Source organism: Amborella trichopoda, chromosome 10 (assembly GCF_054954075.1).
Source record: "Amborella trichopoda isolate Santa Cruz 75 chromosome 10, AtrichopodaSantaCruz75HAP2 v2.0, whole genome shotgun sequence".
Taxonomy (NCBI): domain Eukaryota; kingdom Viridiplantae; phylum Streptophyta; class Magnoliopsida; order Amborellales; family Amborellaceae; genus Amborella; species Amborella trichopoda.
Genome location: NC_142345.1, coordinates 26812974 through 26836453, shown reverse-complemented (window position 1 = coordinate 26836453; position 23480 = coordinate 26812974). Strand labels below are relative to the sequence as shown.

General features: G+C 39.8%; 1 protein-coding gene across 9 annotated transcripts in view; it reads left to right on the top strand.

Annotated features, from left to right (window-relative positions):
* The window catches only part of ATZW10 (centromere/kinetochore protein, putative (ZW10)), a 48861-nt gene that overhangs the window by 19600 nt on the left and 5781 nt on the right, over positions 1 to 23480 (top strand). For 5 of the 9 annotated variants that reach the window (XR_016042569.1, XR_016042567.1, XR_002279384.2 and 2 more), the window contains 6 exons: positions 95 to 190; positions 9289 to 9417; positions 9560 to 9637; positions 16158 to 16316; positions 16455 to 16602; positions 16699 to 16781. Coding sequence is in view for 2 of the 9 variants with exons in the window: in XM_020661784.2 (XP_020517443.1) it covers positions 95 to 190; positions 9289 to 9417; positions 9560 to 9637; positions 16158 to 16316; positions 16455 to 16602; positions 16699 to 16781 (693 nt within the window). In the remaining 7 variants the exon portion in view is untranslated. The remainder of the gene's footprint in view (positions 1 to 94; positions 191 to 9288; positions 9418 to 9559; positions 9638 to 16157; positions 16317 to 16454; positions 16603 to 16698; positions 16782 to 23480) is intronic. The other 4 variants (XR_016042570.1, XR_016042568.1, XR_016042566.1 and 1 more) reach the window with 1 other exon arrangement.

Here is a 23480-nt window from a genome sequence, read left to right as displayed (position 1 = left end):
CATATTCAGGTGTAATACAAAAGTACCTTATTACTTGGCAATAATTTATTGTTTTCTTGTTTGCTTTTCCGGCCTCTGCTTGTTCTCTCTAAAGTTGGAGAAGCAATTGGGTACTATCAGTCGTTCTGCTATACTCATGCATAATGATTGTTATTATTTATCTCAAGAAATTCTCGGGCTTGCTTATGAGGTATGGTTGATCAAATACCCATATTGATCTTATTGCTATCCTCTTTTTCAGGTTCATTCTTTCTTTGTTCTTGTGCCGGTTTGTATTTTTGGTGTGTTTGACATGAACACTATATGAATTCTACGAGTACAAAGGACATTGCTATCTTACATAATTCATTTGTGTAATCTGTAGAAGTAAATTAAGGTTGTAACTTTACATCAGCATGAGACTAAAATAATTTTACTAGTCCTTTCATGAGGAAAAGCTACAACCAGGTTGATTTTGTAAACTTCAAGAATCTTAGATAATACTGTCAATGTATGTAGAAATTGGAAGGCAATATTTATTAAATCAGGGGAACTACTTTTTGCTACAATGCTGAGAATCATTAAAGTACATGTGTTTCAATCTTAAACCTCGACCATGCTTTGTAGAATTCTACTTTCCTTCAAATTATACTCTTAATGAAAAAAATACATCTGAAGTAGTTTTTGGGGAATTAGTTGGTGAGGTACATTTCATAGCATTTTTGTTACTCAAATCAAAGTGTGCTGCGGTTTGCCAACAAATTTGGGGTTGCAGCCACTTCAGGGTATGCTTTTGCTTTTCAGTTTATGAAAAATAACATTTCGAAACCGAAAAGAAAGAGATCTTTTGCAAACAGCTTTAAACTTGTGAAAGTGAAATATTACAACTGAAAAATGAAGATAGAGATTTCAAAAGAGATTAAGTTTCATCACTTTAGTCATTCATAATCATGAGTCGACTACTACAGAAACTTGAAAGAATATACTCTCATTTCCGAAAATCTGCTTTCGCATGCATGAACTTCTATACCTATAATTTTTTTTTCTTTTCAGAAAGACATCAGTCAATTTACATTGTCATATTTAAAGTAGTCAATTGTACTAATTGAATAAGGTTTTGAAACTAATATGTCTTATATGAACATTATAATTGTAAATTAGGGTTTTCTTGCTTTTTATTGTCAATAAGTTCATCATCATTTGAACTGGTCATTTTCCCTAGCGATTATCATAACTTATCTTGTTCTGCCCTCTTTGTCTTGTAGCCATTCTTGTCTTGCTTTCATCTCACGCTGGCCCTGACGGACTCACAAACTGCATAACCTATTCTTTTATAATATGTTCTATGTTGTAGCTATAGGGGATTGTCACTGCAGTAGTTTTCTTAGTTGTTTATGCAGTGTATGTGGTTTTCCCCTTCAGTTTTAACAACTAATTGTGTACATGGTTTTCCCATTTAGTTTTAACAACTAATTTAGACAATAAACATTTATAAAGTAAACACAATCTTTTGTAGATCTGGCATTATCTTTCTTATAGTGAGTGGAGACTAGATCTTCTAATAAATTATATTCCAGTTTGTTGGTTTTCTTTCTAGCTACTCAAATGCGCTGCTATGCCTTCTGCATCCTGCAGAACTACCCTTTTAACTTTGGTTCCCCACCCTTCTTCCCCCCCACTCCAAAAAAAAAAAAAGAAGAGAATTTTATTAGTTGCAGGAGGTACTGATTGAGGACCATACTTGTTGGGATTGGAAGTGGAGAATTGGGAGACATTAAAGATCCCTTTGGTTTGGAGCACCATCCATACAATGCATAGTTTAGCGACCGAGATCCCCAAATGTTAGCTATCTTGATCTTGATCCAACTTTTTAGGATTTTGCTTCCACCATGTATATATAGTCTAGGACTATATATACTCTTTTGAAGTAGGGATCTCTTTATTTATAGCTAGCAATCAATGCAACTGTATTAAAAAGTATAGTTGCATTGCTAGCTGGTCGTAAATAAAGAAAATCACCAGTTTGGTCGTTGTCTTCGTCACCTTGTTTTTACAGATTTTTTAATTATCAAAGAAAAATAAGGAGTGAATTCATGTAGGGCCTGGGGAATGCATCTCCTTCAAAACTCAATGCCCTCCTCTTGGAAAGTGTTTTTCTCTTCCATTCATCTTTTTATGCATTTTTATATTTGCATCGAAACAAGATCTCTGGCAAAGAAAGAAAAAAAATTCAGAGTTCTGTAAATCTGTCACTATCTTTCTTATGGTCTCAAAATGTATCGAATGAAGGCTACAACCTCTTTTAACAATTAGATTCAGGTTGTTGATTTTTTCTGTGTAGATACTCAAAGGCATTCCAATGTCTTTTGCATCTAGCAGAACTACAATTTTACTTTTTTTTTTTTTTCTTTTTCCAATTGAACTACAAATTTAGCATTCATTGCAGGAAAACTCACTTAGGCCCCGATTGTGGACCCAAGTTTCTATAATAGGGCCATATCTCTCCTTCCTGGCCCAATTAGGAGCAGTGTTACATGGACATTGACACATGTGTTTGTAGCAGTAGATGTTGGAAGTATCTTGTACGGGATGCTAAACAACTAGTACTTTTTGAGATGTCTGTACAGCCTTGGCCCCTTAAGTTTTGTTATATATTAAAATTTCCAATGCTAAAAGGCAAGGTCATGTGGCATAAAGGGTACACCGCTCTAAACCTTAGGAAGGAGAGAGAGGTCACGGGTTTGAATCCCATGTGTGGTAGGCTATTTAAAACTTTTCTTATATTGTTAGTGGAGTATTTGTTGTATTTATAAATGTTTCATCAACATCACAAGGACTCCTTAGCAGAGTGAACATCTTATCAATGTCATGAGGGCTCCTTGGTAGAGTTGACATCTCTCATACACTCACCATTAAGTAAAACCTTTCATATAAGGATTTGCTCGACTTATTGGCATTTAATCAAGGATACCAATAACTCTGTTAGATCTCAAAAGAGACTCATGAACATGAACACTCCATATCTTAAAGTTTCAGTTCACCTAAGCCCTACTTCCACTTTGCTGTGTAGAAGTTAAAAGGTTGGGAGTGGAAAAATATTTTACTCTGGAGAAAATTCACCTAAGCCCTACTTTCCTTATGCATTTGTGCATATGTGTCTCATCATTTACTTATGTCATGTATATGTGTTATAAAGTATACTATGGCATTGCCTAATTAAAATGTACCAGATTATAACTATGTTGATCATATATTATATGAAATCTAAAATTTATTAAATATAAAATTTTGGGGAAGGGGAGTTGTCTGGCCCCCTTTTCCTTGTTCTTGTTCTCCACCTACTCCTCAATTCAGACACACCACTTCCTCACTTTCCTCCCTTCCCTTTCTTTTGCTTAACCCCCCCAAGTTCCCTCCCTCCCTTATGAAACCCTTCCTAACTACTTACCCTATGACCCAACCCCAACCTTTGACCCTCACCCCAACAACTTAACTTTTTGCCCCCTGCATCTTCCCCCGCAACTCCCATCCTTTCCGATTTCCACCTAGCACTGGCCACCCCTTCGGAAACTGCTTCGTCCCCTCCTTTCCTTCCCCTTGGCCTCTAACCCTTCAACCTCACCCCTCATTTGGCTGATTCTGAAACAGAGTCCCTCGAGACTCCAACCTTGGCAGTGCCCCTGACTGAGTCCCCTGAGATAGCTTTGGAACATATCTCTCCCTCCTAGGTTGGCGACAAGCAGAGGAGGTCGACAGGGATGGGATTAACAGGCCAAAAGATAGAATGAGAGAGATGTACAGATTGATGGGATTCAAATATGATGGACTTGAAGGACCGGCTCACAGATTCATTACGGCGGATGCACAAAGCAGGATGTAGGTGAGATTCAGAGGTCAGAGAGAGCATTGTAACCTCTTTTCCTCCTTAACCTTTGTTGGGAACCCTGTAGAGAGTCACCCCTCTCCTCTCACCATGAACTGCCCAAGGAGGTCCCCTAGACTGGCCTCCTCGTCCTCACTCAGCTCTAAAAGATGAAGCTGCTTGTTTGGAATGTAAGAGGACTAGGACAGTCCTCCAAAAAGGATGCTGTCAAGGACCTTACCTCCAAACTTTCCCCTACGATTCTAGCCCTTCTTGAAACCAAATTACCAGAGCCTAATCTCCGTCTCATTCGCGAGGTTTGGGGTAGAAGACCTTGTCAGTGGGTCTCTCTACTAGCAAATGGGGCATTAGGACCATACCCTAAACTCTTCCTTTATAGGCGAATTTTCAGTTACACTTCTCCTTTCTAGCACCTCAGATGGGATCCCATGGAAATTTTTGGTTGTTTATGGTCCAAACTCTTCCACCCTCAGGAATAGGCTCTGGTCAGAATTGGATCACGTTGCGTCCCTACCACACTCCATTTGGTACCTGGGAAGAGACTTTAACATCATTCGTTGGTCTTATGAGAGAAACTCCTCAACTTCTATCTCGCAGGACATGAGAGATTTCTCATACTTTATCAGCCGAAATGAACTTCTTGATATCCCCCTTCAAGGCACTACTCCTTTCTAGCACCTCAGATGGGATCCCATGGAAATTTTCGGCTGTTTATGGTCCAAACTCTTCCACCCTCAGGAATAGGCTCTGGTCAGAACTAGATCACGTTGCTTCCCTACCACACCCCATTTGGTACCTGGAAGGAGACTTTAACGTCATTCGTTGGTTTTATGAGAGAAACTCCTCAACTTCTATCGCGCAGGACATGAGAGATTTCTCAGACTTTATCAGCCGAAATGAACTTCTTGATATCCCCCTTCAAGGCTGTAGGTATACTTGGTCCAACCATGCCTCTCAACCCACCTTCACAAAATTAGACAGATTCCTCCTTTCCTTGAACTGGGAGGAGCACTTTCCAGGTTCCTCATCCATGGCCCTTCCCAAGCCTACGTTGGACCACCGCCCCATCATGCTTGATTCTAGTGCAGTAAAGAGGGGCCCTAAAGCCTTCAAATTTGAACTCCATTGGCTTCAAGAGGAGTCTTTACATACCCTTGTCCAAACCTGGTAGAACTCCTTTTCTTCAAAGGTCACGGGCAGAGCAGAATACATTCTTTAGACCAAAATCCAACTCCTCGAATCCTCTCTCAAAACTTGGAGTTGGTCTAGGCCTAGTAACTTCTCTCAGATCAAGTCTTCTCAATTAGAGACTATCAATAAGATTGATCTTCTTGAGGAAACCAAAACTCTCGATGCCTCAGAGCAGGACCCCAGATCCAAGACAAAACAAGAATACCTGTCCTCCCTTAAAAATGAATAGATCTATTGGTTCCAGAGGTCAAGAATTACCTTGTTGAAAGGAGGGGACCATAACTCTGCCTTTTTTCATGGGATAGCTAAGTTTCGTAGGCGAGACAACACTATGATCAAAGTAAACAACCGCTACCTTACTCAACCTAAAGACATAGAGCAGGCAATTATAGAGTTCTTTCAGACCCTATACACTACTCAACTTGGTCCTAGACCGAGGATGTCATCCCTTGACTTCTTAACCCTCTCAGAAGATCAAGCCACATGGCTAGAGTGACCCTTCTCAGAAGAAGAAATTAAACAACCTATCAATACTCTAGCCAAAGACACCTTTTAAGGCTTTTTGGGATACTTTCTGTCTTGACTTCTTTAAGTTCTTTGAGGAATTCTTCCTACGGGGTAACCCTTCACAAAGCCTTGAACGCCACCTTCCTAGCACTCGTCCTTAAAGTAGAAGGGGCAGAGGAAATCAAAGACTTCCGGCCTATCAGTCTTCTCAATTCCTCCTATAAGATTTTGACCAAAGTTCTCGCTTCTAGGCTGCAACTTGTCCTCCCTTCTATCATCTCTTCAATCAGCCTTCATTAAAGACAGACAGATTCTCTACGGGGCCTTAGTGGCCCACGAGTGCATCCACTCAAGGCACCGAGAGAAAAAACTGGGGCTCATCTTCAAAATAGATTGGGAAAAAGCCTACGACTATGTTGATTGGTTAATCTTGGATGAGTCCCTGCCAGAATGGGTTTCGGGGATAGATGGAGGAAGTGGATGAGAGGCTGTTACTCCCATCCACATTTTTCTATTCTTATCAATGGAGCCCCAAAAGGATTCTTCCCATCTTAGAGGGGTCTCCGCCAAGGTGACCCCCTCTCCCCCTTCTTGTTTGCTATAGCGACGGAAGTCTTTAGTCGCTCTATTTCCCTGCTTTATCAGGTAGGTATCCTTTCTGGATTTAGGAGCAGTAGACATAGCCCAATTGTGTCTCATTTGCAATATGCAGATGACATGTTGGTGTTCTTAGATACCTCCTCCAATGAAGTGGACACCCTCAAACTTTTCCTGAGTTGCTTCCAAACAGCAACTGGGTTCAAAGTCAATATGGACAAATTGAAAATGCTACGTGCAGCAATAACAAATGTAGAAGTTAGATCACTGATCCCGAATTGGGAGTGTAAAGTGGAGGACCTTCCAACTACCTGTCTAGGCCTTCCCTTGGGTTTGGGAAAACCCAGGAAGAGGCAATGGTCTCATGTCCTAGATAAGGTAGACATACGTCTGGCAGGGTGGAAAGGCAGATACCTCTCAATGGCTAGTAGATCGACTTTGATCAAAGCTACACTAGAAAACTCTCCGGTATACCTCATGTCCCTCTTCCATATGCTAGCCTAGGTGGCTAACCACCTGGACCAACTCATGAGGAACTTCCTATGGTCGGTACAGGCTGATAAGAAGAAGTTTCATCTTATAGCATGGGACAATATTTTCCTACCCAAACATCAGGGAGGTCTAGGAATCAGAGTCCTTCGAAAGCATAACTTGGCACTTCTAGGGAAATGGTGGTGGCGTCTGGCCACCCAGCCCAATGCTCTTTGGGCTTAGGTACTAAGGAAAAAATATAAAATCCCAAAAGGAGCTTGGTTGCCAGAAAAAAGCCAATCGCATAACGCCTCCGGAGCCTGGAAATCCTTGTCCTCGGTCTTTGCTCAGTTTAGAAGGTTTGTAAGGTTCCATCCTAGGGAAGGTTTCAGGGTGAGATTCTGTTCAGACCTATGGTTAGGAACGTCCCCTCTACCAGAGCTGTTCCCTACACTCTACTTACTTGCTCTGAACAAAGATTATATTATTGCCGAGGAGTTTGGAATCCATCACTCCGAAGGGACCTAACAGAAGAGGAAACCAGTCAATTCCTGTTGCTCTCCTCAACCCTGCACTCTCTTTTCATCTCTCCTCATGGCAGAGACGCAATAGTTTGGAGCCTAGCCGTCTCTGGAAAGTTCTCGGGAGGATCCTTTTATAAGAGCTTAACTTGACCTCCTACTTTTCCGGGGAATCCTACCTCCGTTATGTCTAAAGTTTGGTCCACCTTGGCTCCACCCAAAGTTCAAACTTTCAACTGGCTCGCCTGCTTTCATAGAGCTCTCACGGTGGACCATCTCCAAAAGAGAGGGGTCTCAATCCCTAATAGGTATGCTTTATGTCAATGTGAGGAGGAATTCAATTCATTCTGTGCGACTTTACTTATGATCTTTGGGGTCAAGGCTTGCAACTATTTGGCATCAAATGGGTCACGCCCCCCTCGGTCAAGGCCTTGATATCGTGCGATTTCGATTTATGTTGGCCAAAGGCCGAAAGAATCATTTGGAAGGCAACGATAGCTGCAACCAATTGGATAGTCTGGGTGGAAAGAAATAATAGAATCTTCCAAGGCCAAAAGCTCCACACATCGGCTCTCCTTCACAAGGTGACCTCTTAGTAACATTTTGGGCCTCTAACCATAAGGCTTTTTCAGGCATTCCAGGGAGACTGTTCCTCACTCAATGGAAAAACGTCCTCAATCACCAACCGAGGTTGGAAACTAGACCTAACAACTGGCAACCATCGTTAAATTTTGACGGTTGTTCCCTAGGGAACCCCGGCCCAGCAGGGGCTGGTGGGGTCTTCAGGGACCACCTAAGCAACACTCTCCTAACATTTTCGGTGCACCTTAGCCTCAAGGATTCCAACCACGCTGAAGCCTTGGCCCGCACCTCATAGTGGAAGGAGACCACAAAATGTCATCTCATGGGCAAACAAAGCGTCTTCTCCACCATGTCACTTAACCTCTATTTTTGACGAAATTGATCACATTTGCAGGGCTACGGACGTCTCCTGTAAGCATATATGGAGGACGTCCAACGACTCCGCAGATCAATTGGCAAAAGAAGGAGCTAGATGCCAAGGACAAGCTCAAGCCGGGTCCAACTCGTCTTTTGCTCTGGACCGTTGGCATATAACCTAATATCTTTGTATACTGGCATTTTTTGGCCCTGCTGCATTTTTTGGAAGCATTTTTTGAAGCTCCATGTATATCGATGTAATCAGGCAGTTCTATAAGCCCATTTTTTGTACATGATAGACTAAACGCATTTTTTGCCGAGAGTCCTTGCGTGGGTGTCCTCGAACTTTCTTATCCATGTAATCTCCCTCCCTAGCAATACAATGTTAACTTTTCTCAAAAAAAACGTTTTGGGGCATAGAAAGCCATGTGGGGCAAAGGATGTCTCACGTGAACCTAAATGTTGTAGTTTGGGGTACTTTTTACCTTATATTGCTGCCTTGGCTTCCTTGTGTATAGCCTTTTCTTAGAGAAATAATGATTGGAACTAAGACTGGTTTATTTGATTGATTCGTGCAGCGAATTACAAGGTAATATAAGCAGAATGGACACCTTTAGAAAGTACATAGAATCAGTAGTTCCATTCTTCATAGGGTCTTTCTCTACTGACTTTTTTAATCACTACTCTCTGAGAAAGATTATAACATAGTTCCTTTGACTACTTAAAAACCATGGTCTTCGTAAATGAAATTCTTTGTGCATTCAGTAAAGATGTGCACTCAGTGACCAAAACAGATGAAATCATGAAGATCCTGTGCATACCATTTTACTGATTAATTATAAATTTAGGAGCAGCTTAAAACATGACAGTAGATCGTGTTTATACCATTTTACTAGTTAATTATAAATTTAGGAGGACCTTAAAACATGACGATAGGCTACTCCTCCGGAACTATTGATCTGGTTTTGATTATTAATGTCGGTGGCGTTGACCCTTGGAGAGGATTCTTTAAAGTTCTCTTATGAGGAACATTCAATAAATGCAACTTGTGAGGCCGAATGCTCTTGTAATATCTTTTCCATTTGTTTACCTTCATCACCTTTTGCTTCCTATGTTATCTCTCACTTTGTAACATATGTCCCCTCAGAGTCATGATATCTTGTTATATGATCAATATGTTGAATATTATTTTATGAGCAGTATCGTGCAGATTTCCCTAGTGGCATCAAAGAACGGGCCGCATTTGTTGACTTGGCTCCAAGATTTCATCAGCTTGCGGAGGAAGTACTTCAAAGACAAATTCAGTTAGTTTTGTTGAGTTTGAAAGAGGTAGAAAATATTAGATCTTGCAGTTTATATACAGTGCTTTGTTTTCATGTCACTGAAATTTAAAATGTATTTCTGTTCACTTATCAAAAAAGTATTTGGTGTTACTATCTGGAGAGGTTCTTGACTTTGGTTTTCTTCTCAGGCTATAGATGGTGCTGATGGATTTCAGAATACCCATCAGCCGCCACAGTGTGAATCTACGAAGTTTTGTATTGATCAGGTAGATCTGGATTGACCATGCATCATCCTTTGTTCTTTAGTAACTGTTCGGAAATTGGATGTTTTCCTGCCTTTGCTGCTCTTTAGTAACTGTTGTTGAGAAAATGTACTATTCAGAATATTATCTGTATGTGGAGAGGATTGCTTTTGTTCATCTAACCTTCTGCCTTTACATTAATTTCGTTATCTAAACAATGTCAATCGACGACTTATTACTTGTGTATACTAGTATCTATCTCATGGAATTTTTAGGTCTTGATCCATGTCATTTCTGATGGTTTCCTGGCTTATTAATTTGTATTGCATCTCAGTTGAGTTTAGTCCTCTTTTTCTTGTATGGTTAATTATCGATTGTGAATATTGTTTCCGCTGATAATTTTACTGAACTTTCATATCGTGTTTGTATTACAGCTTCCCTTTCATTATACTACATCCATGTTTCCATGTTTTTCTTTCTACCTCTGTCTTTGTTGTGCCTTTTTAGATGGTCATGTATTTGCATCTGGTTATGGTAATGCTCATGCCTCATAGTTGCTCGGATCTCCCAACCTAGTGGCAATCCCATTCTGAATCTTGTTTCCAACACTCTAGAAAAAGGATCTTCAAGGGATCTTGTTTTTAATACTTTGGGATCTTGATCCTCACTGTTATGGATCTCAACCCCAATCTAAATGACTAAGACAATGACCAAACTGATGGTTTTTTTTCTTATAATCTTTGAAACTATACTTTTAATAGAGTTGCATTGCTTTCTAGCTTCAAATAAAGGGACCGTATATATAATTCTAGACTATATATAGTAAGATTCCCAATGGTTGGGTCAAGATCTTGGATTAGAATTGATATTCCCAGAAGGTTGGGATTGATATTCTCAGAAGGTTGGGATTGAGATCCCTAACATTTGGGGATCCTGATCCCTAACATATGCATTGTAGGACAATGCTCTCAACCATATGTCTCTTCTAGCCTTTCACAATCCCTTGCTCCCGATCCCGATTCTGATCCTGATCCCTTTCTTGCTCCTACTCTTGATCTCTAATGCTTTTATTTATTTCTTTTTGATTGGATAGTAGTCATATCATGTATATCCTTTTATGCCAGGTCCTGATCTTAGGAAAAGGACTACCCGATTCGCTAACACTATAGAAGTTATAGGAGCTGTGTAAATAGGGCTGTCACTAACTATACGAGCTCTATATGTGCTATAGCTATAGGAGCTCAAGTGGGAGGGTTGCTAAAGCTAATAGCCTCGAGATAAAATCCTTTAGCTGCTACTCTATAAATCATTGTACAAAAATTTCCACCCATAAATGAAACGTTTGATGCTAAATATAGATTATGCCATTGCAACTGAGAAATGGTAGATTTAACACCATGCTCTCAATTTGAAGTTCATTTTAGACAACAAAATGTTGCTTGAGATAAATTTTAATGCACATGAGAGAATTATGAATGCGCTCAAAACATGCATATTATTTATCTATTTTTGACGTGTTAGGTTAAAGTGTAAATGATTTTTTGAACAGTGATTTAAAAAGCGGACCACCCAGCGCTTGGGAACCAGCCTAAGTGGTCCACAAGCCCTGGGCGCATCGCCCAGCCCTAGGCGGTCAATTTAGGCGGATATCCCTAGGCGCCCTGCCTAGGGGCCGAAATGCCCCTCGTTGAGAGCATTTTTTAATCATTTTTTTAATACTAAAGGGACAAAATTTTGGGTTTTAAGTTCATTTGAAACCTAAAACCCATTAGAGCCTATTTTAGAGAGAGAAAAACCCCACCAAGTTTTCAAAAAACGCTAGGCGGCTTGCTAGGCGCCCAGTGCCAAGCGCCTAGGCAGGCGCCCAAAACCTCAAGCGCCCTGCGGTGCAAATTCTTTGATTTTTTTTATATATTTATTATCCAAATGCACATATATGCATATATTTGTGTCAAATTTTGTAATTTATTCCATTTGAAAATATTGCAAGTTCGCAACATACGTTTTTATATACAAACATATCACAACTCTCAGGTAATCAGGTTGAGAATAAACTTATTCAAAATTTCAAACCATACAAAACATATAAAATTCTAATAGGCTATTGTAAGGTCTCCAACTCTCATATTCTCCATAGTCCATATGCATAAAATAAACCATCATAACATCCAAGTCTCCAACTCTCCAAGTCTTCAACAAACTGACTTCCAAAACTATAAAAAAGCAGTAAACCACACAACGAAATAAGTCCAAAAAGGCAAAAAAAGTACAAACCACATAACAAAATAAAAATCGTCCAAATGTCTAAAGCCCAAACCAAGATGGTACAATAAAGTTAGTAAGTTACTACAAAAGAAGAGAAAACAATCATGACATCAATAAAAATCATAATCATCATCTTCATTGCTTTCATTTGGATCAGAATTGAGGCCATCATCATCATAATCATCTCTCTCTTCAACATATCCCTCTTCTTCCAGGGATTCTTTTGAATCTGCCTCCTCTTCCTCTATCTCCCTCCGTGAAGTACCAGTAGAAGAACATTCTCGAGTGGCCCTCTTAGGATCAAAAGCTTGTCCTAAGCCTCCTCAACCATTTCCCATGTCAAACCCTTCCCAGGGAAGACCTCCTCAGGATCAGGGTCACTAACAATCCAATCTGAAGCATTCTCCATGTCTTCGAAGAGATAGGGTCCTTCTTTGGCTGGCTTTTCTTCTCCTTGAGCCTTTGTTTCTCTCTAAACAAAAACCAAGTCATTGAGCTTCTTTTGCTCAAGCCTATTTCTTCTCTTTGTATGCATTTATAAGGAAAAATAATGCATAAGTAACTACTATGAGTTTATGAACTTCTTACCTTTTATAAATTTATATTACAAAATGAACTTCTAAACAAAAAAAGCATATAAAATTGTAAAATAGTAAAATACGATCTCAAACAAACTCCAATTGCGCTCACAACCAAAAGAGGTAGCTGTCAAACTCAAGATCTATATAGCCATCTTCTGGAGGTTTGGAGCGCTACTCCTATGTTGTCTCCACCATTGAGCTGCAATATGTGGATAACCTTTATAATTAATTTATGTATTTAACATTATCAAAACTTGAAAGAAAATTATAAATTTATATTTTATAAAACAAAAGTCAAAAGAATAGTACCTGGTTCGTCTTTGTTTCTCCATCTTAATGCCATATATTTCCCAAATGACATCAAAGAACACTTATACTAAATTAGCTCTTCAGTTGATATCTTATCTTGGATATATGGATCGGGAACTAATTTCTCAAGACACTCATTAAAACCATCTATATTTACCCCTTTTGACTCAATATCTGCATTTGCATAAAAGAATTTGGGTTTCAAGTAGTACCTCGCTGCATGCAATGGTTTATGGAGTTGCCTATCCCATTTGTCATCTATAATCTCCCAAATTGGGGCATACGTGGCTGCATCATTTCCCAAATTTTTTGAAATCTCATTCTTAGCCCTTTCTATTGCATCATATATAAAGCTCATGGAGGGCTTATCAGCATCAACCAAACGCAAGACTTTCACCAAGGGAAGATATACTAATGTCGCATGCTTCACCCCACGCTAAAAATATTTCGAAAGAAGAATATCTTGTGCCTTCTTTCCCTTGGCATCTCTAAACCACGTACACGTACTCCACTCATCTGAAACAAACATAGACCTTAATGAGATCCTCCTCTTATACATGCTCTGTAGACTAAGGTAAGCAGTAGCAAATCTAGTGACCCCAGGCTTCACTAGCTCTCTCTTTTTTGGAAACTTACACATCATGCTAAGGGTAAGTATGTGACTGTATATGAAGATTGTAACCTTCTTAGCCTTTAAAATAATTCCTTTAATAGTAGGCAATTCACCAATTGCCTCAAACATAAGATCTACACAATGTGCAGCGCAAGGAGTCCAAAATATACGAGGCCTCTTCTGTTGAAGCAAATGACCTGTAGCGAGATTGGGAGCAGCATTATCTGTGACCACTTGAATTACAAGTTTCTCCCTAACCTTCTCAATGCCCTTATCCATGAAAGAAAATATATAATGCGCATCATGAATATCATTGGAAGCATCGATTGAGCGCAAAAAAACTATACCTGTTGGACAATTTACTAACACATTCATGTTACTCTTCCTCCTTTCACTCCACATATCTGTCGTTAAAGATACCCCAAATTTTGCCCATCCCTCCTTGTGAGTCTTGAGATATTCGTTAGTGTACTCGACTTCTTTCTTCAGTAGTGGCTTTCCAATCTCATAAGGAGTTGGAGCTTTCAAACCTAGCCCAAATTGCCCAATTGCTTCCAACATTGTATGAAACCTATTCAAGCGAGCAGTGTTAGAAAAAATGCGCGCATGGTAAAACCATCGAGCAAATACTGAATCACCCTGACTCTCTCTTCCTTCTTTAATCTATTTTCAGTTGTGACTTGTTTTTTCCCCTTTCCTCCTTTGCCTTTCTCAATTAATGTCTCAGGGCTAGGTGTATAAAACGGCCCTCTCGTATGAGCCTTCTTAGACCCAAAAGCCCTCTTGGTCTTACAGCTCTGAGTACCAATCATGGCTATCGCTTCTTCCCCCTCTTCATCCTCTTCTTCAGTGTCAATATTATCATAAAAAATATGGACCCTTAACTTTTATTCTGCTATATCTTTTTTTTTTTTTCAATTTTTTTACCCTTTTCACGTTCAATGTATTCCAAAATTTTTTTCTTTACAAGATCTAGGACTTTCTTACATGGGGCAACATCACCTCTAATACCGGCAAGATGTTTCTTAAATCTATTTATGCCGGCATTAGAAACATGTCCACAGAAATTGCACATAATGTTATTTCTGTCATTCTTGTCAGGATTAACATAATTATTTCCATTCTGGATCTCCACCCCTATTAGACCCTGCAGAAGACATCTCAAATTGGAAAAATAAAACTTATATAAGATTACAGACTGACATTTTCTAGCCAATATCTGATCTTCGATGTTTGTTACCTCATTCGAGCTACGAATCAACTCAAAAGTCTTCTAATACCAAAAAAAAACTTTTTCAATCCACAAAAAGTACTTTTGATTCTCAGAAAATACTTTAGATCCTCAGAAATAAGTTTAAGATTGAGGGTTTCTTATTTTTTTCACTTTGGGGTTCAAAAATAAACACCAAAACCTATTTTTATACAAACTTGGGGGTCAAAATGACCCCTTTTGCCCTTTTGGGCGAACTTAAATACAATAAAATGCCCAATTGCCTTGGGCGCTAGGCGCTCGCCCAGGTACAACCGCCTGTGTAGGGGCGCCCGGGTCGAGGCGTGCGGAAATTTTTTTATGGGTGCCTATTCGCCGGTCGGACTGTTTTTTGAAATGGATGCCCATGTTATCTAAGTCCTTCTATTGCATGAGCTGAATCTTTGGATATAAGATATATATATCTTAAAAGAGTTGTGGCTGGGAGAAATCAAATGTATGGTGTTGGGCCACTGATTTTGGAGGGACCTTTGCGTTTGTTGGCTAATGATTTTCCTTGATATGGATTAAATGAGATAACAACTATAGGTATCAACTAGGAAAAAGGAGAAAAAAGAAAAAGGGAGAAGAGAAGGGCCTCATGAAGCTGATCAGATGAAATCTTTCTCATGTAGAAGTTATTTTAGCCAGCATGAACCTTGTTCGTTATATGTGATAAGGTTGTGGAGCTTTCTCCTACGTTTGCAAGACCCCGGTGGACTTTTAGCCCACAAGCTGTTGATTTTTTTTTTTTCGATGAGAATATTTGACTTTGTATAAGGTAATAGTCAAATTACGAATACAAAAGTTGTTGACCCAACGAGCTTTTGAGTATAGCTAGTCGATCTCCTAGGACCTATCTCAATTGTGCTTTGAATGTGATTAGACACTCATTGTCCGAGGATTTTGTATTGGGGGATTTCTTTTCTGAAAACGATGGATTGTGAGAAAAAATATAGAGTGGGGATTTATCTTGAGAATAAAGTAGTTTTCTTATATGAAAATAGGTTATAGAATGTGGGTCTGTTGTTTAACTGGGAATCCTCGGTGAGAAATAATATTTATGTAATTCTTTTTCGAATGTTAACTTGACACCTGAGTAGGAATGGAGCTCTAGACAGCATGTTGTGGCACCCTATCGTAATTAGCAGTTTTCAGTTCCAGCAACTTCACCTTCATTTGTGTGGAGACAATAATCTAAATTATATGGCCTTAAAAGGAAACACATAGAAGTATGGGATTTACCCTTCAATTCTAACTTATGGTGATCTAAACTCTAAAATGCATGTAAATAACAGTTCTAACTGATGCTGTGTCCTTTTGTTGAATATGATTGCTTGCATAGGAAATAAGCCTTCAATGCTGCATACCAATGAAACAAAAGGCATACCCATCCTTACATGAAACATCTTCACATGCATCATAATATTGTATTATTATTGGAGCATGTGGTTGTATGCTGAATATGAAAGGTAACTGTTTCTAATCAATTTCAATTCTCCTTTTTTTTGTTGAGTTGGTAATCAGGTTGTTTTCATCCTTGAGAAAGCACGGATTTTGTGGGAACCACTGTTATTGCCATCCACATACAAGAAATCAATGCTTACTATATTGAGTTATGTGTTTGAAAGAATAACCAAGGAAATCCTCTCTTTAGATGACATTGCAGCTGATGAGACCCTACAGGTTGTTATATTGAGGTTCTTCTTTCTTTATTCATTTTTTTTTTTGCTGAAAACTTGTTTTACCTTGTTAATTTTGGGGTTATTGTTTAGCCAAATGTACCTAGCAATTGCCAACTTGTTATTGCGATTCTCTTTTCAGCTCCAGAGTTTGATCTATATGGTAATAGACAACTTGTCTTCAGTAGTGGAGGAACTTGTACCTGAAGTCCAAGGTTCTTCAGAGGTTCATATGTGGAATCAATTGGAAAAGTTGATCTCCTCTTTAAGTAAACTTCGGAAACTAGCAGGTACTTCAAATTTGTAAATCTGCTGCCAGGACTTTGGTTAAGACATTTTTTTTTTTCTAGGTAGCTTTTAACCGAACTTTTACTTAATTTTGCTAGATCTCTTGGATATGCCTTTAAAGACCATTACGACCTTGTGGGAGAGAGGAGAACTAGTTAGTTGCGGTTTTACTTTATTAGAGGTGAGAATGATTTCCTGAAGGATGTTTATATTGTTTAATTATTTTCATGTTCTTTGAAAAGATGAAACATTTTAATAAGTAAATTGTGCAATAGACTCATAGAGGTTTTGTTTGTTTAAATTACATGTGGTGTCCTTTTCCTTGCTCCTTTAACCAGTATTTATTTATTGATTTTTCTATTTAGCATATTCAAATAGAAAATGTTTTGTGCTCCATTTTGGCCTGTGAATCAAGAACATTTTTTCCGTGCACAAATAAGTATAGTGTACTACAATTTTTTTTTATTTGTCTTGGCCAAGCCCCGTGTTGTTCGGTCCTTACTCCCTTTGTATTATTCTTAAAATAATAGAGTACAATGAGTGGCGGGTACAGTTTGGATACTGGGATCAAGCCAAAATCACTCATAGTTCAATACATTATCAAATGCTCTAATGTGATATTCAAGCATGGGGAGTGGGGTCGGGAAAAGTCAGTTTACTTGGACATTGCCTGGGTGGGAGGCCATCCTGTCTTTCTAGGATCAATCATTACTTGGTGGAAGGTCGAGTTGGGGTTGACGGTGTCTCAGATTCCAAGTAAGGTCTGGTAGCAAATTTGGGTCTTGGAGGTCTTACACTTGAAAGCACACTGATTTTGTTCCTCCTAAATTACTTAAAATAAGTGTGGCTAATAATGTCTTCCATAGGGTGATTATGGTTTTGTTCCGAAATGGCTTTTAAAATATGGGACAAGATTTTGAGTTTAAAGTCCTGGTAGGCTTGAAAGTCAAATCTCCAGAATATAAGGCTGTGCAACATCAAGGTGATCATGGCTCTCCAAGTTTTGCATGCATTGGAAGCACCAGCTACGTGTGTGGATGTTTCTTATTTGCACCGTCTCTATTGTTGGAAATGTGGTTTGGTTGGAAATGCATGTAAGTGATAATGCCCTAGAATGAGTGGAGCCCTTGCAAATAGCCAAGGTTTAAGGAGGGGCCCACAGAAAGATGATCATTGCTCTCCAAGTTTTGCATGTATAGGAAGCACTAGTTACATGTGTACATACCTCATTTTTACACTATGTTTATTGTAGAGCAATGTGGATTGGTAGGCAAACCATGTAAATGATGATGCCGTAGGATTAGTGGAGCCCTTCCAAATAGCCAATGTTAAAGGGTGGGCCTGACCGCTGAATAGGTTATACACACTTCTTGATGTGATGAGGCCATGATTTTATGGGGGTGTCCTCCCCATGCTGATATGCTGATCCTGCAAATATAAAACTGCCATGGTTGAGTTAGGTCGAAGCTAGTCGGTGGTGGGAGGTCATGGATTACCATCAAAGAATGTAGATATGATCCTAGCTCTCAAAAAAGAGAGAAAGAGAGCGAGAGAGCGAGAGAGCGAGAGTGTGTGTGTTTGTGTGCCACCCCCTTCTCCCAACTTTTGTTTGTATACCATCTGCACTCCCAATGGCCACAGTATGCAGCATGTTTCCATACTTGCATATGACCCCTTTGCTTGTCATACCTCCTCAGTTTGGATCCTTTTGACCCCCTTCACTGTAGCGGCAGACTCCTCCCTTCATTGAGCCCTGAAGCTAATATTCCCCTCTCATCTTTAGGACGCCTACTGTAGTCTTGGCCACCAATCTTGCGACAGTAGGTCTACAACTGTCAAGATTCCCAATGCCTTGAATTTTTGCTTCAACAACAGAACCTTCTCTGCCCTTAGTCCTCCAGCCAATGCCCCTGCCATCTCTGGCAAAGGTTATGAAGTGCAGAAGGTCAATGTAAACTGAAGTCATGGATCTTGAAGAGTTGATTCTGCTGCTTCTCCTCAAGGAAGCAACCTAGTCCATTATTTGGCTCCTTTATCCCAAACAAGAGATTGTTTCAGTATCTCAATTGGGGAAGGTGTTAGAAGAAGGCAGAGGAGCACCCTCAGACTTCCCTGGTTAGGGCCTTCAATCTCCTAGAAAAGACATCAAGTGTGTAAGTGCTTGGGCCAAGAAGACACGACCCCAATATACCTAGCAGAGCTCTCCACAATAGTATGGTTCTCTTCTTTTCCCTCCCTACATGAAGCATAGTTACAGGGAACATGAGTGATAAGAGCTCTGGGATCGGGAGCGGGAGCACGAAGTGAGGTAGGCTCGAATATCCATGGTCGGGGGAGCGAGGTCCGTATAGGGTCTAGTAAAGGGATTGAAATCCCTGACTTTTTAAGGAGCGCATTCCATATTTGCGCAGGAGTGAATTCTTTATTGAATGGGAAATGCAAAAAATAGGATTGAGGTTCCCGAAGTTCACTTATCAACTATATTGTAATTTGGGAGTGAATTTCATTCAACAATATGTTTTAAGTTTTTCTAAATACACAAACCCATGTATCAACGTAAACAAGAATCATGTCATTGAAATTCTCCTCAACTTTTTGTTATAATTGGGGTATGATTTCACACATGAGTAGTGTACTAAAAATTTGATATGGTGATGTAATGCCGAAGTCTTAGGGTACGAAAGAAGCTATGTGACCTTGACCTCAGCTATCTCTCTTTCTCTCTCTCCCTCTATCTCTCTCATCAAGGAATCTCACTCTCTCTCTCTCTCTCTCTCTCTCTCTCTCTCTCTCTCTCTCTCTCACTCTCTCTGAGATACATCCGTTTGTGGACTCCCATTCTCATCATATTCCTTGGGAAGCATTGTGATCTATCTTCCCTCTCACAGTGACATGAATAAACTCTCAACACCAGTGAAGGAACCGTGTTTCAACTACAGAATTCAATGCACCTGTTTGTGGTGTAATGTACACCTTAATTCATAGGATACCCTTCCACAGCTATTCCCCACATTAGAATTTCTCTTCATAGGTTACCTTACATGTATTGTTGGCAAGTCATTATTTAATGATTTGTTGGATGCAGCTTTTGGACAAAGTGTTTGGCCTTATCTAATTTTTGAAAAGAGAGAGAGAGAGAGAGAGAGAGAGAGAGAGAGAGAGAGAGAGAGAGAGAGAGGTGAAGAGGGGGCCAATGTAGCCATTTTTTTGTTTGTTTGTATGGTTATCTATGCGAGTTGCTGCACAAAGAAAATAAAGAATAAAAATACGATAAAGATGAAAACTAATGCTTTTATGTATGAAAGTAGACGAAAGCCCCGACTCAAAAGTTATGAACTGTAAAATATGTAAGAAATATTGGCATTCAGAAAGTTTCTAGGTCATAAAAAATTGGAGATCCACACTCCATAATATATGAACCAAAAAATGTGTTGTTGAAACTCACTCCTAAAATAGATGATACTCGATTCCAAGTTGGTGGAATCACGGTGCCGCATGCTCAGAACTATCATTTATGGCATAAGGATCTAGTCCCCATTAACATGGGACCGAGTTTCCTGATTTACTAGATTGAGATCCCATGTCTCGGAGTGAGGGATCGGGTTTTTGGAACGAGAGCAAGCCCCTCCTTAGAAGATCCCAATAACTATGACATAAAAGTTTTTAGCGCCTTCAGTACCCCTCGGCCTTCTATGGAGCTCGCTTGACCTTGTTCCCTTGGCACTTGAACACAGTGCTAACAAAATCCCACATGACTTGGATTACCATCTGCGAAATCCCACTCCATGACTGGGATATTGAAGTCCTTAAAACAAATCGGTGAGGCTTGTGGGGGTTTGTTGCAGTTCAATTGGAAATAAGTGGGGATCGTTCATCTAGGGGTAATCCAACTACTAGTAGAGACCTTTACCCTTCTTCAATCCCTAGAACCCTTTGGCTGGTAATTGCCCATTCTAAGTTCTTACTTTGAATTCAACCATGTTGACCTAAAGCCCGTCTCTGTTTTGATGGAGCAGCACTCACAGAAGTAAGTTTGTATCAAGGACACAAGTTTGAAGAAGGACGGCAAGTTGGTGGACACTCTAAAAAACCTAGAAAATCCTCTCCTTGCAGGAATATTTGGGCTTCCTGCCACATGCTGACCATTGAAAGGGAAGACTGGCATGACATACAATTGGCTATGTTAGGGCGACCAATAAATCACGTGGCTGCAAGGGAGCGCATAGAGAAAATCATAGTTGTTGGAAACGCCTGGGTAACTAAATCGGTTTAGGTATCGAGATCGTGACCTAGCTAGAAGATTCATGTTTTAGGAGTCGACGTTCGTACAGTGGGAATCATGGGAACCGAGATTCTTAATTTTTAGAATCGCGACTTGACCAAAATAGAATCATGATTCCTCCACATGTGGAATAGAGATTCCGACCTCCTTGGAATCGAGATTCCTACGTCTTTGGACTCGACCTACAGGGAATCAAGATTTATTTATATGTGCAATCGAGATTCCGACAACAATGAAATCGAGTTTCTGATGTGTGGAATTGATATCTGTACCAGTTTAGAATTGAGATTCCAACATCTTTGGAATCGAGTTTTTGACATATGTGGATCCGAGATTCATACTTGTTTGGAATTGAGAATCATATAGTATGCAATCGAGTTTGATTCCTATAAGAATCTCTATGGGGTCAAGTACGGAGCCCCATAGAAACAAGTTTCCTATATCAACATATCTTGAGCCTTATCAACTTAGAACCTATATTAGATGTCTCTTATTAGGCTTGTAGATTTGAAGTCAATGTGTTGGCTATTGAACTTAGGGTCAAATAATCTATTAGGAAAATTATATTCAAAAGATACAAATGTTAATCCTGTGTATATCTATTGTGATATTGACTTCATTATTATATAAACAAAATAACATTTTCTCTATGCTATGGTATTTATTGTATGTGTTGTAGTTATCAATGTTTAAAAGAAAAGGTAGCCCATCCTAGCCATATTAGAAATGTGAATCGAGCCAGTCCCGCGACCATTAAATGCGAAGATTTCTACTCCAATTACCTTTTAAAAAGTGGTAACAATTTAAGACACTGCACTTTTAAAATTGGCTGCATTGTCGATGATAACTTGGACCACCTTACAGTGGTCCAATTGACTATGGCTTTCAAAAGGATCTTAGGAATAACTTGGATGGACTTTTCAACTGAGGAGCAATCAAGATTGTTAATGAACATAGCCTTTCCACCTGATACGGCCATGACATTAATCAAAGACTCATTATTAACATTCCTCCAACAGTTTGACACAACCAAAATACATAAGTTCCCTACACATATCCAACTACACCCAATACCCGATCGATCATACTCTTTGTCAAGCATTGTTGTCTTAATCCTTTCATATTTGGGTCCCACATAGCCTTTCGAGGTGCGATTAACAGCAAAAACCATTTCATGATTACTTGGACCCTTTGCAACATTGAAAGAAATGCCATGGGCATATAAGGAGCGCGCAAACGCATCATCCACATCATCTCTTGCTTGGACATTAAAACAATGTGGGATCTTGGCTTGGATACTGCGCTTCCTTTTCTATCAGTATCTTCAGATTGTACTAATGAAGGGAACAACGATGTATCCAATGAACACTTAACATCATTTCGATTTTGGCATTTTCTTCCATATAATGTTTGTGCTTCATCTTCCTCAATTTTTAATGCCTCTCGTTCTTCCCTAGATATATTGAGACAGCGTGATATCCCCTTAGACCCCTTAGCAAGGGTCGCCCCAATAGATATGCTCGCACACATACATAGGACCTAAAAAAGGCGCTTCTCTGCGGTTAAATTTTCATGTTCACTTCTTCATTCCACTGGAACCCTTTCTATAATTACCTACAACAGTCATTCTTCCATAGTGGAGTATTAGCGGGATCCTCAACTTCATCTTCCAAGACCTCGTTCGCATTATCGGACCTAAAAAATCAGCATGCACACCTTCATATCAACAGAAAAATTCATAGTTCCCTCTGAAAAATCAATTAAATCAAGATCACATCCAAAGCGCATTTTATCTATAGGGTAATTTGCCTCTCACATCCGCTCTAGTTTTGAAAAATCAATTAAATAAGGAACACATCCAAAGCGCACTCCACCTATAACGTGCCTCTCTATGAGTCTATCTTGCCACTCTAAATATATCGCACCGCTCTTTTATCTCTTACCATGGGGTATGCTTCTCAATGATATTTTCACTACCAATAGAGTATCTTTCGATAGTGTCATTGTGCATCGCTTCTCCTCTCACTCTTATATATCTCTCTTCGTACCTGCCTTTCACTCTCATCTCTCATCTCGTTCTCGCTCTCCATCCTTCTTTGACCCTCTCCTTCTCTCCATCTCTCTTGGACCCTCTCCTTCTCTCCCTCCCTTAGCCCTATCAAGCTCACCCTCTTTCCATCCCTCTTTGATCCCCTCTCTCTCTCCCCCTCTCTCCCTCCCTCTCTCTCCCTCCCTCTCTCTTTGACCTCCTCTCTCTCTCCATCCCTCTCTATTTGCTCACTCTCTCTCCATCCCTCTTTGATCCCCTCTCTTTCACTCTCACTTTCTTTATCTCTCTCCCTATTTGGATCTGCATCCTCCCTCTTTGATCCCCTCTCTCACTTTCCCTCTCCCTTTCACTCTCCATCGGTCTCCCTATTTGGATCTGCATCCTCCCTCTCTGACCTTCTCCCTCTCTCTTTGGATCTGCATCCTCTCTTGATCTTCTCTCTCTCCCCCTTCAGCCCCTCTCTTTCTCTTGATCTCCCCCCTCTCATCTCTCTCTCTCAGCCCCCATCTTCTCTTTCTCTCTCCCCCCTTCGATCCTCTCTCCCTCTC